Source organism: Panthera tigris, chromosome B4 (assembly GCF_018350195.1).
Source record: "Panthera tigris isolate Pti1 chromosome B4, P.tigris_Pti1_mat1.1, whole genome shotgun sequence".
Classification (NCBI taxonomy): Eukaryota; Metazoa; Chordata; class Mammalia; order Carnivora; family Felidae; genus Panthera; species Panthera tigris.
This window is the reverse complement of record NC_056666.1, coordinates 29,223,323-29,240,546: the sequence shown is the minus strand read 5'-3', so window position 1 is coordinate 29,240,546 and position 17,224 is coordinate 29,223,323. Positions and strand designations below refer to the sequence as shown.

Sequence of the window (17,224 nt, the reverse complement as noted above, 5' to 3'; positions counted from 1 at the left end):
TTATATATATACATAATACCTAGCTCAGTGCTTTGCACAGCATGGACACTCAGTCCACATTTCCCTGTTTGAACTAAATTTAATGGAAATAATCTTCCTCCTGAAGTTAGGGAATACTGTATGAATTAACATTAATAAGGGAAAAAGCCATTTAAGAGGAATTTTTTGATATTCATTCTATGACCTTTTTCTGTTCTTAATGTCCTATATTCCCTATCATCCTCAGTCCACTATTCCCCATACAACCCTTCTTTCATTCTTCCACTTCATATTACTCTTAATTGTGACTTATTGGCCAATAAGTCTGGGCTGGCCAGAGTAGTAACTCAAAGTAACACTATCATAACCCTTCTTCAAGATTTTTCCAAAAGCTCATACACAGTATCTGAGACTGCCTTTACTATGCCTTCATAGAAAGTAGAAATTCTATTTAAAATAATTTCATTTAAGCCAATATTTCTACATTCTGAGATTCACCAAATGTATAGTCTATCAAATTCAGCAACAGCAACTAAGCATTCAATATTAAAAAAAAAACTTATATGAAAAGTTATCACTTCATGTTCTTCAGGGTGACAAATTATTAGCTTTCCAACATTTTCAAATCCTATACTTCACCATGTGTCCACAGAAAAACTACAGTAGTATGCCATACTCTACCATAATCTTAACATGAATATAAGAGTATCATGCTTTATTTGTTTCTATTCCTACAGTTCATAAGCTGGTTAAGTTCCAATTAAGGTTGAAGACAATTATTAATAATTTTTCTTATATCTTATCACATAGTCATAATACTGACCATATATAATCATAATGTGAAGTAATAAATGACAAGAACTCTACCCATAAGTTTATAAAGCAACAAATAAATGTCTAATCTTCTCCTGATATATCAAAAAAATACTTTTAAAATGTAGTCGCTTCAGACATTAAACTGGACCTTTTCAAAACTTCTGGCCATTAATCATTAAATTTATTACCTAATTCTTGCTAATTCATCTGGGTCTGTAATCTAGAAACATTAAAAATAGTAATGAAGCAGAGAAATGCACACTACTAGATAATACTTTCTTCTTTTCTGTATGGCAGCCAAGGTCAAAATTAATAATTCAAGTCAATGACTGAAAAGAAATATTGACATAGTTTATTCTCATTGAATAGCTACCTAACTTATTGACAGAATTTGCTGTTTCACTAATCTATGTGGTTCAGGATTTCTGTTTCTTGACTGGTTTGTGAATAGGTCTGTGAATCATAACATATTAATCAAACAGACTCACTCACTAGTGAAAACTGTAAGATTAATTGGATACATCAACCAACTCAATTATTTATGTGCATGCAAAAATGAATGATTAAGCAAAAATGAAATGCAAAAAAAATTTTTAAGTGAGTTGTTTCATGTACAGAGGTCATGATTCTGAATGAGGTAAGTAATCCCACTCATAAGTGTTTTTCCCAAGATAAAAAAAAATGTTCTTACACAAAAAATCATTTTTTTAAAAAGGGTCATGTTCAGTTTCTATATGAAAATTTAATTGTTGTTGGGGCAGGGGGCACGAGGGAAAATGGCTTTGTACATCAGATCTGGTCCTTAGTGTACATTTTTCACTTAAAAATTTGTATTTTCACAGTATCCAAAATTGTCAATCTTTGACAACATCTACAGTTTAGACATTAGTTTCAAAGAGTACAATATTGTAAGCAAAGATATAAATCAATGAGTTTTATGATACTGAATTTAGAATGGCTATTTTGCCATTTAGGCACATAAACTGACAAAGATTAAAAAATATTTTTAAATGTTTTACCTTTTGTCAGCTGGGCTTCCATTTGTGAAAATTGAGATCTGTAATAAAAATACTAAATTTAAATACACTAAATATGCACATCAAATGTTTACATTAAATTATTCAGAAAAATATCATTCAAAGCAGGTTTTGAAATATGACAATTTGTAAGATTAAGGTGTCAAAAAAGCTAAGAAATTACCATAGTTGGCATTGGAAGAAATATTTTAGAAGATGAACTACTACAAAAATTATATTTCTAAATGAAAGCAAAGAGGGCTTTATATTTATAGTAAATAAAAACTATTTAAACATATCCATTACATAATTAAATATATCCATCACATAATTGTTCAATCTTTTTAATATTCTTTTGAAATATTTATACTTCAAATGCCAATAGTATACTAACATGGTGATACTAACACATAGTATACTAATATGATAGTGCTTTTTTATAATTTAAAAAATTTGTAGGGGTACCAGGATGGCTCAGTTGGTTAAGCAACCAACTCTTAGTTTTGGCTCAAGTCATGATCTCACAGTTCATTCCTTAGATGGAGCCCTGCACTGGGCTCTGTGATGACAGTACAGAGCCTGCTCTCTCTTCCTCTCTTTCTCTGTCCTACTCCCCCCCCCACCAAAATAAACAAATAAACTTTCAAAAAGTAAATAACTTGTAAAAGTATATTGAGAATCCATGCTCAAATCTGGATGGAACTGGAGAGTGTGATGCTAAGTGAAATAAGCCATACAGAGAAAGACAGATACCATATGTTTTCACGCTTATGTGGATCCTGAGAAACTTAGCAGAAATCCATGGAGGAGGGGAAGGAGAAAAAAAAAGAGCTTAGAGTGTGAGAGAGCCAAAGCATAAGAGACTCTTAAAAACTGAGAACAATCTGAGGGTTGATGGAGGGTGGGAGGGAAGGGAGGGTGGGTGATGGGTATTGAGGAGGGCACCTTTTGGGATGAGCACTGGGTGTTGCATGGAAACCAATTTGACAATAAATTTCATATATTGAAAAAAAATGAAGTCTAAGACAAAAAAAAAAGAAACAAAAAAGAGAATCCATGCCCAAAATATGCTTATCAAGGTGTTTGATCAAAAATGTAGGAATCTAGAACCTCAAGAGTGTGATTTTATTAATAGATTACCTCTTGGGAAGAGAACATGTTTTCCTGTAGCATAATGGGGATACTAGATTTTATCCCAGGCCTGAATTTTACCTAACTCAGTTTCTTTCATACAGAGATTAGCTAGCTTTATCCTTACCCACCTGTGGCAAAGACTTCTGGTGTTCAACAAACTAATTTTCTTTTCTTAAGGCACATTACTAGTCTACATTTTTAAGTCCCTCCTGCAATTAAATGTGGTAAATTAATTATGAGAGAAAATGATGTGTACCCCCTTCCGGCCTGGTCGGTGAAAATGACTCATGTCTGGTCTTTCATCTTCTTTTCTAGTAGCTGGATGTCTATGCCCAGTATGGCCCAGCAAGCCAATGTAAGATGTCAAAACCTCCATATACCAGGATACCTGAATCAACCTATAGAGCAGGACTCCCTAACACAAACACACCTGAACTTCCCAGAAGTATTTACATGAGAAAATAAGTTTCTATTGTACGTGAGTCATTGCCTATATGTGACAAGAGTTGGCCTATATACTAAGTAATATACCACCGTGGGTTTTCATATGGCTTATGTAGATAACTAGACAGAAATAAATGATAATAAAGGCTAACATTCACATAGTCCTTCATGATATACAAAAGCATTTCATAAACATTATCCCATTTTATGCTAACATTCTTATACAGTATTATCATCCTCCATTAACTAAGAGTTTTATAGAAAAATATGTTTTGGGGCGCCTGGGTGGCTCAGTCGGTTAAGCATCTGACTTCAGCTCAGGTCACGATCTCACGGTCCGTGAGTTCAAGCCCTGCATCAGGCTCTGTGCTAACAGCTCAGAGCCTGGAGCCTATTTCAGATTCTGTGTCTCCCTCTCTCTCTGCCCCTCCCCCATTCATGCTGTCTCTCTCTGTCTCAAAAATAAATAAAAAAAAATTTTTTTTAAGAAAAATATGTTTATATCCTGATACATAGAAATGATAATAGGTCTTACCTTAACCTCTGCTTTAAAAAAGACTACTACTACAATAAGCAGCTTTAAAAATAGGTATGAAAACAAAGAGGAACTACTTCTGACATATGTCATTAAGATGTAAATATGACAGGCCTTTTATGTATGTAATCTAATGTTCAGTGGTAGGAGTTCTAAATATTTTTCTTTCACTCCTTTTAGATTTTAAGTTTCTGTCACTAGTGGCACAGAGTGATAAGCTGGGAGATTCTGGCACACATACACATAAACTCTCATTTTGAAAACAACAAGGAAGAACACTAAAGAATATGAAATACTATTAAAGAAATGAGACCTGACAATAGCTATACTGCCACAACAAGGACAAGCAAAATTGTCTTCTCTACAACTTTGCTTTCTTTTCTTGAACTCTTCCCATTATTTACCAATAAAGTTGCTTCTGTGTAGACTGTTTTACTCTTCTAAGGCATGAATCTATTCTGAATCTATTATATTGATAAATCTATTGATCTACTATGAATCCACTACACAGCAGAAACAAAAATAAATTCTTCTTCAAGAGTTTTTTCTCCACAGATAATAGCTGTACTTGCAGTGAGCAAAGCATAACACATCTACTTAACAAATCATTATGTTGTATACATGAAACTAATACATTGTGTGTCAACTGTACTTCAGTAAAAAGATAAATGTGAAGAGAGCTTTTCCCCATAGTTTTGCATTTATATTTAATTTTATTAACTTATAGCAAATTCTCTTTAGTCTATGAACTCCTATTTTTTTCTGGCTCTCAAATCACAGGTGTTTATTAAATGATCATTCAAAACTAATACATATCTAATTTATAAATTTGTATTCGAGATAATGAATTGTAATAACCAAATGTAAAAGGCAAAAAGTCCAAGCCAAAACAAACAAACAAAAAAAACAGGGCACAGGATTTTTAAAAAAAAACATATACAAATGGAGTAAACAAAAATATAAAAGACAAACTTCTTACAGCACATATTACCATTTTTCTTTCTTGTACTGTTTCCTCTATTTTGGGAAATTCCTTACCTGTGAATGTTCTTGGATTTTTGCATTTGTCTTTTGTCTACCTGAAGCTGTAACTAATGCTTCCCTTGTCTCTTTTTCCAATGGTATATGTTTTGAATCTTCAACTTTTATTTTGCTAATACCCATTTCCATTGTTGTCTTGGTCTTCTCTTCACTATTAAGTAATTCTTTCTCTTGATTTAGGAAACGGTCAAGTTGATGCTTAGCGCTTTCAGCTTCCTGTTTGTAAAAAAGTAACCACTTATCAAGCATTTATTTGTGACATTTTTCTGACAATATTACAACTTTCAATAATCTCACTATATTCACGTCCACATTATTTTTCAACTTTATTTGTGCTAAGTTGGAGGAAGCTAAATTAAACCATGGCTATAATACACAGTTTAATCCATAATTAAAATTAAAAACTGTGAAAACATCTTCCACTTTGAAGACTATTATTTTTTTTAAATACCTATTATTTTTTTAAAGCTCTAATTATTATAGAGGCATAATAAAGAATAAAAGGTATATATTATAAAATGTGATAGACTGTAACCAGGATAATTAATATCTATAATATCAAATAAAAGAAAATGTGGAAAATAATTTTTTCTAGAATATAATTTTTCTTTAAAAATGCCACTTTTAATAATTTTTTAGTTACTTAGATCAACAAAAATAAAGTTCACAAATAATCTCACCATAAACAGAAAACTCACTGTTAACATTTGATATATCTTTTTTCATTGTTTCTAAATATAACTAATACATATATGTATTTTTAAAATTTTTATCTATACTGGGTTCTACTATACATATACAATATGCTTTCTATTAAATAATGTTATAGATATGTTTCAATGACAATAAATAAACATCTAAATTAGAATAGCTGATGAAAGTACGTTTAATAGTATATTTTTATTTAGCAATATTTTTTATGAGTGGACAGTGGTAAATTTTTGCTCTCAAAATTTTTTATATTATACTTACTTGAACAAAACCACTTTACACTCTTTTCTTCTTTATGATAAATTTTTATAAGTGCAATGATTCAATGAAAGGCCTATGTCATCCTCAAACTTTTGCTGTGTATTTTCTTACAGAAAAGTATTAATTCATAATAATAGAGTAACATAAAAGATTACTCAATTCAACATACATCCACAAATACTAGACATTTCTGTTCCTAAGATTTTTACCGAAATGGTAGATAAAAAAAAATTCTACCCACTATTATTTTAATTTTCATTTATTTGATAACTAGTGAAGTTGAATATATCCATAGGCATTTACTACCCTTTTGTGTTTCTAAATTACCACCTGCCTAATTGTGTCCTTTGTCTATGTAGGGGAAGGGATACTCATAATTTTCATATATTTGTAAAAAATATTCATATAAAACATTTTCTAAAGAATTGCAATTCTCTTTATATCTCATTATTTTTTACCATATAAAAGTTTTAAATTTATAGTAGCCAAATACACTAACATATTCCTTTGTTAGTAACATAATGCTTAGAAAACTTTGCTCTAGCCAAGACCATATAACTGCTACCCAGTATTTCTTCTAAGATCTTCATACATCATTTATTAATTTTGATTCTTAAATCAACCTACAATTTATTTTGGTGTATCTCATGAATACATGAGAATTATTTTTTCATAGTGGTTTACTTTTTGTGACTATTTTACCTTTGTATGAAAAATTTTCTTTTTATTTTTTTAATATGAAATTTATTGTCAAATTGATTTCCATAAACACCCAGTGCTCATCCCAACAGGTGCCCTCCTCAATGCCCATCACCGACCCTCCGCCACTTCCACCTCCCATCAACCCTCAGTTTGTTCTCAGTTTTTAAGAGTCTCTTATGCTTTGGCTCTCTCCCTAACATTTTTTTTCCTTCCCCTCCCCCATGGTCTTCTGTTAAGTTTCTCAGGATCCACATAAGAGTGAAAACATATGGTATCTGTCTTTCTCTGTATGGCTTATTTCACTTAGCATAACACTCTCCAGTTCCATCCACGTTGCTACAAAAGGCCAGATTTCATTCTTTCTCATTGCCACGTAGTACTCCATTGTGTATATAAACCACAATTTCTTTATCCATTCATCAGTTGATGAACATTAGGCTCTTTCCATAATTTGGCTATTGTTGAAAGTGCTGCTAAAAACATTGGGGTATATGTGCCCCTATACATCAGCAGTCCTGTATCCCTTGGGTAAATTCCTAGCAGTGCTATTGCTGGGTCATACGGTAGGTCTATTTTTAATTTTGGGAGGAACCTCCACACTGTTTTCCAGAGCAGCTGCACCAGTTTGCATTCCCACTAACAGTGCAAGAGGGTTCCCGTTTCTCCACATCCTCTCCAGCATCTATAGTCTCCTGATTTGTTCACTTTAGTCACTCTGACTGGTGGGAGGTGGTATCTCAGTGTGGTTTTGATTTGTATTTCCCTGATGAGGAGTGACATTGAACATCTTTTCATGTGCCTGTTGGCCATCCGGATGTCTTCTTTAGAGAAGTGTCTATTCATGTCTTCTGCCCATTTCTTTACTGGATTATTTGTTTTTCAGGTGTGGAGTTTGGTGAGTTCTTTATAGATTTTGGATACTAGCCCTTTATCTGATATGTCATTTGCAAATATCTTTTCCCATTCCGTTGGTTGCCTATTAGTTTTGTTGATTGTTTCCTTTGCAGTGCAGAAGCTTTTTATCTTCATGAGGTCCCAATAGTTCATTTTTGCTTTTAATTCCCTTGCCTTTGGGGATGTGTCAAGTAAGGAATTGCTGCAGCTGAGGTCAGAGATGTTTTCTTTCCAGCTTTCTCCTCTAGGGTATTGATGGTTTCCTGTCTCACACTCAGGTCCTTTATCCATTTTGAGTTTGTTTTTGTGAATGGTGTAAGAAAGTGATCTAATTTCATTCTTCTGCATGTTGCTGTCCAGTTCTCCCAGCAACATTTGTTAAAGACTGTCTTTTTTCCATTGGATATTCTTTCCTGCTTTGTCAAAGATTAGTTGGCCATAATTTTGTGGGTCCAATTCTGGAGTCTCTATTCTATTCCATTGGTCTATGTGTCTGTTTTTGTGCCTATACCATGCTGTCTTGATGCTTACAGCTTTGTAAGCATGGCTAAAGTCTGGGATTGTGATGTTTCCCGCTTTGGTCTTCTTCAATATTACGTTGGCTATTCGAGGTCTTTTGTGGTTCCATACAAATTTTAGGATTGCTTGTTCTAGCTTCAAGAAGAATGCTGGTGCAATTTTGATTGGGATTGCATTGAATGTGTAGATTGCTTTGGGTAGTATTGATATTTTAACAATATTTATTCTTCCAACCCATGAGCACGGAATGTTTTTCCATTTCTTTGTATCCTCTTCAATTTCCTTCATAAGCTTTCTATAGGTTTCAGCATGCAGATCTTTTACATCTTTGGTTAGGTTTATTCCTAGGTATTTTATGATTCTTGGTGCAATTATGAACGGGATCGGTTTATTTGTCTTTCTGTTGCTTCATTATTAATGTATAAGAATGCAACTGATTTCTGTACATTGATTTTGTATCCTGCAACTTTGCTGAACTCATGTATCAGTTCTAGCAGACTGTCAGGTTTTCCATGTATAATATCATGTCATCTGCAAAAAGTGAAAGCTTAACTTCATATTTGCCAATTTTAATGCCTTTGATTTCCTTTTGTTGTCTGATTGCTGATGCTAGGACTTCCAACACTATATTAAACAACAGTGGTGAGAGTGGATATCCCTGTAGTGTTCCTGATCTCAGGGAAAAAGCTCTCAGTTTTTCCCCATTGAGGATGATATTAGCTGTGGGATTTTCATAAATAGCTTTTATAATGTTTAAGTATGTTCCTTCTATCCCGACTTGCTCAAGGGTTTTTTATTAACAAAGAATCCTGAATTTTGTCAAATGGTTTTTCTGCATCGATTGACAGGATCATATGGGTTTTTTTCTTTTCTTTTCTTTTCTTTTCTTTTCTTTTCTTTTTTTTCTTTTCTTTTCTCTTCTCTTTTCTTTTTTCTTGTCTTGTCTTGTCTTGTCTTGTCTTGTCTTGTCTTGTCTTGTCTTTTCAATGTGATGTATCACATTGATTGATTTGCAAATGTTGAACCAGCACCGCAGCTCAGGAATAAATCCTACTTGATCATGGTGAATAATTCTTTTTGTATGCTGTTGAATACGATTTGCTAGTATCTTGTTGAGAATTTTTGCGTCCATATTCATCAGAGATATTGGCCTGTAGTTCTCTTTTTTTTGCCGGGTCTCTGTCTGGTTTAAGAATCAAAGTAATACTGGCTTCATACAGTGAGTCTGGAAGTTTTCCTTCCCTTTATATTTTTTGGAACAGCTTGGGAAGGATAGGTATTATCTCTGCTTTAAATGTGTGGTAGAATTCCCCAGGGAAGCCATCTAGTCCTGGACTCCTATTTTTGGGGAGATTTTTGATGACTGATTCAATTTCTTCGCTGGTTATGGGTCTGTTCAAGTTTTCTATTTCTTCCTGTTTGAGTTTTGGAAGTGTATGGGTGCATAGGAATTTCTACATTTCTTCCAGGTTGTCCAGGTTGTTGGCATATAATTTTTCATAGTATTCCCTGATAATTGCTTGTATTTCTGAGGGATTGGTTGTAATAATTCCATTTTCATTCATGATTTTATCTATTTGGGTCATCTCTCTTTTCTTTTTGAGAAGTCTGGCTAGACTTCAACTTTGTTTATTTTTTCAAAAAACCAACTCTTGGTTTCATTGATCTGCTCTACTGTTTTTTTAGATTCTATATTATTTATTTCTGCCCTGATCTTTATTATTTCTCTTCTTCTTCTGGGTTTGGGGTGTCTTTGCTGTTATGCTTCTATTTCCTTTAGGTGTTCTGTTAGATTTTGTATTTGGGATTTTTCTTGCTTCTTCAGATAGGCCTGGATTGCAATGTATTTTCCTCTCAGGACTGCCTTCGCTGCATCCCAAAGCATTTGGATTGTTGTATTTTCATTTTCATTTGTTTCCATATATTTTTTAATTTCTTCTCTAATTGCCTGGTTGACCCATTCATTCTTTAGTAGGGTGTTCTTTAACCTCCATGCTTTTGGAGGTTTTCCAGACTTTTTCCTGTGGTTGATTTCAAGCTTCATAGCATTGTGGTCTGAAGTGTGCATGGTATGATCTCAATTCTTGTATACTTATCAAGGGCTGTTTTGTGACCCAGTATGTGATCTATCTTGGAGAATGTCCCATGTGCATTCAAGAAGAAAGTATATTCTGTTGCTTTGGGATGCAGAGTTCTAAATATATCTGTCAAGTCCATCTGATCCAGTGTATCATTCAGGACCCATGTTTCTTTATTGATCCTGTGTCCAGATGATTTATCCATTGTTGTAAGTGTGGTATTAAAGTCCCCTGCAATTACCACATTCTTATCAATAAGGTTGCTTATGTTTGTGATTGTTTTATATATTTGGGGGCTCCTGTATTCGGTGCATAGACATTGATAATTGTTAGCTCTTCCTAATGGATAGTCCCTGTAATTATTATATAATACCTTTCTTCATCTGTTGTTACAACCTTTAATTTAAAGTCTAGTTTGTCTGATATAAGTATGGCTACTCCAGCTTTCTTTTGACTTCCAGTAGCATGATAGATAGTTCTCCATCCCCTCACTTTCAATCTGAAGGTGTCCTCAGGTCTGAAATGAGTCTCTTGTAGATAGCAAATAGATGAGTCTTGTTTTTTATCCATTCTGATACCCTATGTCTTTTGATTGGAGCATTTAGTCCATTTACATTCAGTGGCATTATTGAACAGTATGGTTTTAGGGTTTCTGTGTTATCTGTAGGTTTCATGCTTGTAATGATGTCTCTGGTACTTTGTGGTCCTTGCAACATTCCACTCAGAGTCCCCCTTAGGATCTCTTGTAGGGCTGGTTTAGTGGTGATGAATTCCTTCAGTTTTTGTTTGTTTGAAAACCTTTATCTCTTCTTCTATTCTGAATGACAGACTTCCTGGATAAAGGATTCTCAGCTGCATATTTTTTCTGTTCATCACATTGAAGATAATCTGCCATTCCTTTCTGACCTGTCAAGTTTCAGTAGATCGGTCTGCCACTACTCTTATGTGTCTACCTTTGTAAGTTAGAGCCTGTTTATCCCTAGCTTCTTTCAGAATTTTCTCTTTATTCTTGTATTTTGCCAGTTTCACTATGATATGTCGTGCAGAAGATCGATTCAAGTTATGTCTGAAGGGAGTTCTCTGTGCCTCTAGGATTTCAATGCCTTTTTCCTTCCTCAGATCAAGGAAGTTCTCAGCTATGATTTATTCAAGTACACCTTCAGCCCCTTTCTCTCTCTTCTTCTTCTTCTTCTGGAATTCCTATGACATGGATATTTTCCTGTTTGATTGCATCACTTAATTCTCTAATTCTCCCCTCATACTCTTGGATTTATTTCTTTCTCAGCTTCCTCTTTTTCCATAATTTTATCTTCTAATTCACCTATTCTCTCCTCTGCCTCTTCAATCCGTGCTATGGCCACCTCCATTTTATTTTGCACCTCATTTATAGCATTTTTTAGCTCCTCATGACTATTTCTTAGTCCCTTGATCTCTGTAACAATAGATTCTCTGCTGACCTCTATGCTTTTTTCAAACCCAGAGATGAATTTTATGAATATTGTTCTAAATTCTTATTCCATTATATTGCTTAAATTGTTTTTGATCAATTTGTTAGCTGTCACTACTTCCTGGAGTTTCTTTTGAGGAGAGTTCTTCCATTTCATCATTTTGTGTAGTCCCTGGGGTGGCTCCAAACTGCAGGGCACTTCCCCTGTGCTGTCCGGAGTAACTCGTGTTGGTGGGCAGGGCTGCAGTCAGACCCGATATCTTCCCCTAGCCCATTGCTGGGGCCACAGTCAGACTGGTGTGTACCTTATCTTCCTTTCTCCCAGGAACAGGACTCACTGTGGAGTAGTGTGGCCCCTGTCTGGGCTACTTGTACACTGCCAGGCTTGTGGTGCTGCTTTGGTGGGATCTGGTGGATTAACCAAGGTGGATCTGTAAGGTGCACAGGGGCAGGAAGGGCAGGCTTAGCTCACTTTGTGTCTGTGGTCCCCTGTGGGAGGGGCCCTGCAGAATGTAGGGAGGGAGGCAGAATGTTGGAGGGATGGATCCCCAGAAGCACAATGTTGGGCATTTGCGTGGTGCCAGCAAGTTCGGTGATGGGAACTGGTTCCCTTTGGAAATTCAGCTGGGGAATGGGAGAGGGAAATGGCACTTTCCAGCACCTTTGCTTCCCCGCCAAGCTGAGCTCTGTCTTCTGGGATACCTACCTGGTGTCCTCTTGCCATCCCCGCTCTCTGAGAGCAGAGCTGTTGGCTTTTAATATTCCAGATGTTAAGTCCCGCTGGCTGTCAGAACTCACAGAGTCAGGCCCCTCTGCCTTTGCAAGCCAGACTTTGGGGGCTCTGCCTTTCCAGGTGGGCTGCCCCTCCACCACCCCGGCTCCCTCCCACCAGTCTGTGTAGCACACACCGCCTCTCCACCCTTTCTTCCCTCTTCCATGTCCCACTTGTCTATGCTTGGCTCTGCAGAGTCTGTTCTGCTAGTCTTCTGGCAGTTTTCTGGGTTATTTAGGCAGATGTGGGTGGAATCTAAGCAATGAGCAGGACGAGGTGAGACCAGCGTCTTCCTACACCACCATCTTCCCCTCTGAGTCTCAAGTCAGAGCTATAAAAAATTTTTTTCAAGGGCACCTGGTGGCTCAGTCAGTTGAGTCTGTGACTTGACTTAAACTCGGGTCATGATCCTGGGGTCATGGGATCCAGCCCTGCATTGGACTGACTCCCCACTAAGCATGTAGCCTGCTTGGGATTCTGTCTGTCTCTCTCTCTCCCTCTGCCCCTCTGCCTCTCTCTCTAACTTAGAAAAACTTTAAATAACTAAAACTATAAAATAATAAATTATTACATTCATTTGAATCTGTTTCTGGATTTTTCATTCAGTACCAAATCCAGTACCACATTGACTTAGTTACTATAGTGTTACATTACATATTGATTTTTGAATAACTAAATTCTTATTATTCTTTTGTATAATCACCAGTTTCATTTCTCAATATATCCTATAATAATTCTGTTAAGCTCAAAAATAATTCCACTTATACCTAGAAATAAATTGCTTTAAATATATATATCACTTAGGAAAAAATGGAACATTGAAATATTTATAATATTGAACCTTCAAAACCAAATATAAATTTCTATTTCTTCACTGTTCATCTATATCTCTCAGTAAAGTATATTTTTCTTCATATAAAACTCTGTATTTTTTGTTAAATATGCTACTGTAATATTATAAATAGAATTATCTCTATTATAGTTTCTAAATGGTTGTTTTGGATAAAAATAAAAATCTATTTTTTTTCTTTTGCTTTCTTTAGATTTTAATTCCAGTGTAGTTAATGTACAGTATTATAATAGTTTCAGGCATATAAAATGGTGATTCAGCAGTTCCACATATAACTCAGTGCTCATCCAGATTAGTGTACTCTTGATCCCCTCCAACTATTTCACCCATCCTTCCACCTACCTCCTTCTGGTAACCATCCATTTGTTCTCTATACTTAAGAGCCTGTTTTTTGGTTTGTCTCCCTCTTTTTTTTTTCTTTGTTTTGTCTCTTAAATTCCACGTATAAGTGAAATCATATGGTAACTGTCTTTCTCTTATTTTACTTAGCATCATACTCTAGCTCTATCCATGCTGTTGCAAATGACAAGATTTCATTCTTTTTTATGGTTGAGTAATATTGCATTATATATACACACTTATGTGTGTTATATTTAACATCTTTTTCCATTAATCTATCAATAGACACTTGAGGTGCTTTCATAGTTTGGCTATTGTAAATAATGCTGCAGTAAACATAGAGGTGCATATATCCCTTTGAATTGTTTTTCTTTTAATTTAGTGTTTTGTATTCTTTGGGTAAAATACCCAGTGTACTAGATCATAAAGTAGTTCTATTTTTAATATTTTGAGGAACCACCATACTGTCTTCCACAGTGGCTGCACCAGTTTGTATTCCCAGCTACAGTTTCCCAGGGTTCCTTTTTCTACACATCTTCACTGACACTTGATGTGTCTTGAGGATTTGATTTTAACCAATCTGACAGGGATGAGGTAATATCTCACTGTGGTTTTGATTTGCACTTCCCTGATGATGAGTATGTTGAGTATGTTTTCATGCATCTGTTAGCAATCTAGAAGTCTTCTTTTGAGAAATGTCTGTTCATATATTCTGCCCATTTTTTAATTGGATAATGTGTTTTTTGAGTGCTGAGTTGTGTCAGTTCTTTATATGTCTTTCATACTAACCCTTTATCAGATATGTCATTTGCAAATATCTTCTCCCATTCATAGGCAGCCTCTTAGTTTTGTTGGTTGTTTCTTCAATGTGTAAAAGCTTTTTATTCTGATGTAGTCCCAATAGACTATTTTTGCTTTTGTTTCCCTTGCCACAGGAGACCTATCTAGAAACATGTTGCCATGGCAGATGTCAGAGAAACTATTGCCTTTGCACTCTCTTCTAGGATTTTTATGATGTCAGGTCTCACATTTAAATCTTTAATCCATTTTGAATTTACTTTTGTGCATGCTATGAGAAAATAGTTCAGTTTCATTTTTTTGCACGCAGCTGTCTAGTTTTCTCAGCACTATTTGTTGAAGAAACTTTTCCCCATTGCATATTCTTTCCTCCTTTTCCAAAGTTTAATTGACAATATAATTGTGGGTTTACTTCTGGGTTTTGTATTCTGTGCCATTGATCTAGGTGTCTATTTTTGTGCTAATACCATACTGTTTTGATTACTACAACTCTAAAATATAACTTGAAGTCGGGAACTGTGATAATCCAGTTTTGTTTTTCTCTTCAAGATTTCTTTGGCTATTCAGGGTCTATTATCGTTCCCTACAAATATGTTTGCTGTCCCTGTGAAAATGCTATCAGTATTTTGATAGAGATTGCATTAAATCTGTAGATTGCTTTGGGTAGTACAGAAATTTTAAAAATATTTGTTCTTCCAATACATGAGCACGGAATATCTTTCCATGTCTTTGTGTCATCATCAATTTCTTTCATCAATGTTTTATACTTTTCACTGTACAAGTGTTTCCCTTCTTCGGTTAGGTTTATTCCTAGGTATTTTATTATTTTTGGCACAATTCTAAATGGGATTATTTTCTTAATAGTTTTTTCTGCTGCTTCATTATTGGTGTATAGAAATGCAACAGATTTTTGTACATCAATTTTGTATACTGTGACTTTATTGAATTCATTTATCAGTTCTAGCAGGGTTTTTTTTTTTTTTTTTGGTGGAATCTTTCAGGTTTTCAATATCATGTCATCTGCAAACAGTGAAAGTTTTACTTTTTCCTTGAAATTTTGGATGCTTTTTATTTCTTTTTGTTCTCTGATTGCTGTGGCTAGGACTTCCACTACTAAGTTGAATAAAAGTGGTGAGAGTGGACATCCTTGTCTTGTCCTGACCATAGAGGAAAAGCTCTCAGTTTTTCCCTATTTAGGATATAAAGTGTGGGTTTTTCATATAAAACTTGTTTCCTTGTTGATTTTCTGTTTATATGATCTATTCATTGATGTAAGTAGGGCGTTAAAGTTCCCTACTATTATTGTATTACTATCAACTAGTTCCTTTATGTTTGTTATTAATTATTTTATGTATTTAGGTACTCCCATGTCAGGTGCATAAATACTTAAAATTGTTGTATCTTCTTGTTGGATTTCCCTCTTTATTATTATATAGTGTCTTTCTTTGTCTCTTAATACAGTCTTTGTTTTAAGGTCTATTTTGTCTGATATAAGTATTGCTCCTCTGGCTTTTTTTTTTTTTTTTTGACATACATTTGCATGATAAATATTTCTCCATCCACTTATTTTCAAACTGCAGGTGTCTTTGGGTCTAAATGGGTCTCTGGTAGGCAGCATATAGATGCATCTTGTTTTTATACCCATTCTAACATCCTATATCTTTGATTGGAGTGCTTAATCCATTTACATTCAAATTAGTCCATTTACATTCAAAGTAATTATTGATGGCTATGTATTTATGCAATTTTATTACTCATTTTGTAGTTGTTTCTGAAGACTTTTCTCTGATTCTTTCTTGTCTTTCTTTCATGGTTTCCTGATTTTCTTTAGTGATATATTTGGATTTCTTTTCTTTATTCTTTGCATGTTTATTAGTGTTTTTTGATATGTGGTAACCTTTAGGTTTGTATATAACCTCTCCTGCAAATAGCAGTCTATATTAAGTTGATGGTTGTTTAATTTTGAACCCATTCTTTTCTCCTTTCCTCCCCACATTTCAGGTATATGTGTTATATTTTAGATTCTTTTTCTGTGAATTACTTGACTGATTTCTTATAGAAATATTCATTTTTACTCTTTTTATGTTTTCTGTCTTTATACTATCACTTGTGGTCCCTCCTTTCCACTCAACAACTCCCCTTTAATACTTCCTGCAGAGCTGGTTTAGTGGTCACACACTCCTTTAGTTTTTACTTGCCTGGAAAACTCTATTTCTCCTTCTATTCTGAATTATAGCCTTGCTAGATAGAGTATTCTTGGCTGCATATTTTACCCTTCAGCACTTTGAATATATCATGCCACTCCCTTCTGGTCTGTCAAGTTTCTGTTGAAAAATCTATTAGCCTACTTGGTTTTCCTTTGTTGGTTAATGACTTCTTTTTTCTCACTGCTTTTAAGATATTTTTCTTTATCACTATATTTTGCAAATTTAATTACAATATGTCTTGGGGTAAGCCTGCTTTTGTTGATTCTGATGGGAGTTTCCTATGCCTCCTGGATCTGGATGTCTGTTTCCTTCCCTAGATTAGGGAAGATTTAGCAATGCCTCCCTTCCTCTCTCTTCTTCTGGGACTCCTATAATATGAATATTATTACCTTTGATGGAGTCAGTAAGTTCCCTAAGTCTATTATCACTTTGTATAATTCTTTCACTCTTTTGTTCAGCTTCATAGCTTTCTATTATTTTGTCTTCTAGGTCATTAATTCATTCTTCTGCTTCTTTCAGCCTGCTTTTCATTGCATCAAGTATCTTTCTAATCTCACTTATTGTACTTTTCACCTCTGATTGATATTTCAACTGTCTTATTTCTGTGGTAAGGATCTCACTGATTGATGTCTTCCATTCTTTTCTCAAGCCCAGTGAGTATCCTTATCATTGTTGCTTTAA

General features: G+C 34.6%; 1 protein-coding gene across 3 annotated transcripts in view; it reads right to left on the bottom strand.

Moving 5' to 3' along the window:
* The window catches only part of LOC102966878 (coiled-coil domain-containing protein 7), a 134,512-nt gene that overhangs the window by 640 nt on the left and 116,648 nt on the right, over nucleotides 1-17,224 (bottom strand). For all 3 annotated transcript variants that reach the window (XM_042991358.1, XM_042991356.1, XM_042991357.1), the window contains 2 exons: nucleotides 4,963-5,181; nucleotides 1,815-1,852 (listed from right to left, as the gene is read on the bottom strand). In XM_042991358.1, the coding sequence (XP_042847292.1) occupies nucleotides 1,815-1,852; nucleotides 4,963-5,181 (257 nt within the window). The remainder of the gene's footprint in view (nucleotides 1-1,814; nucleotides 1,853-4,962; nucleotides 5,182-17,224) is intronic.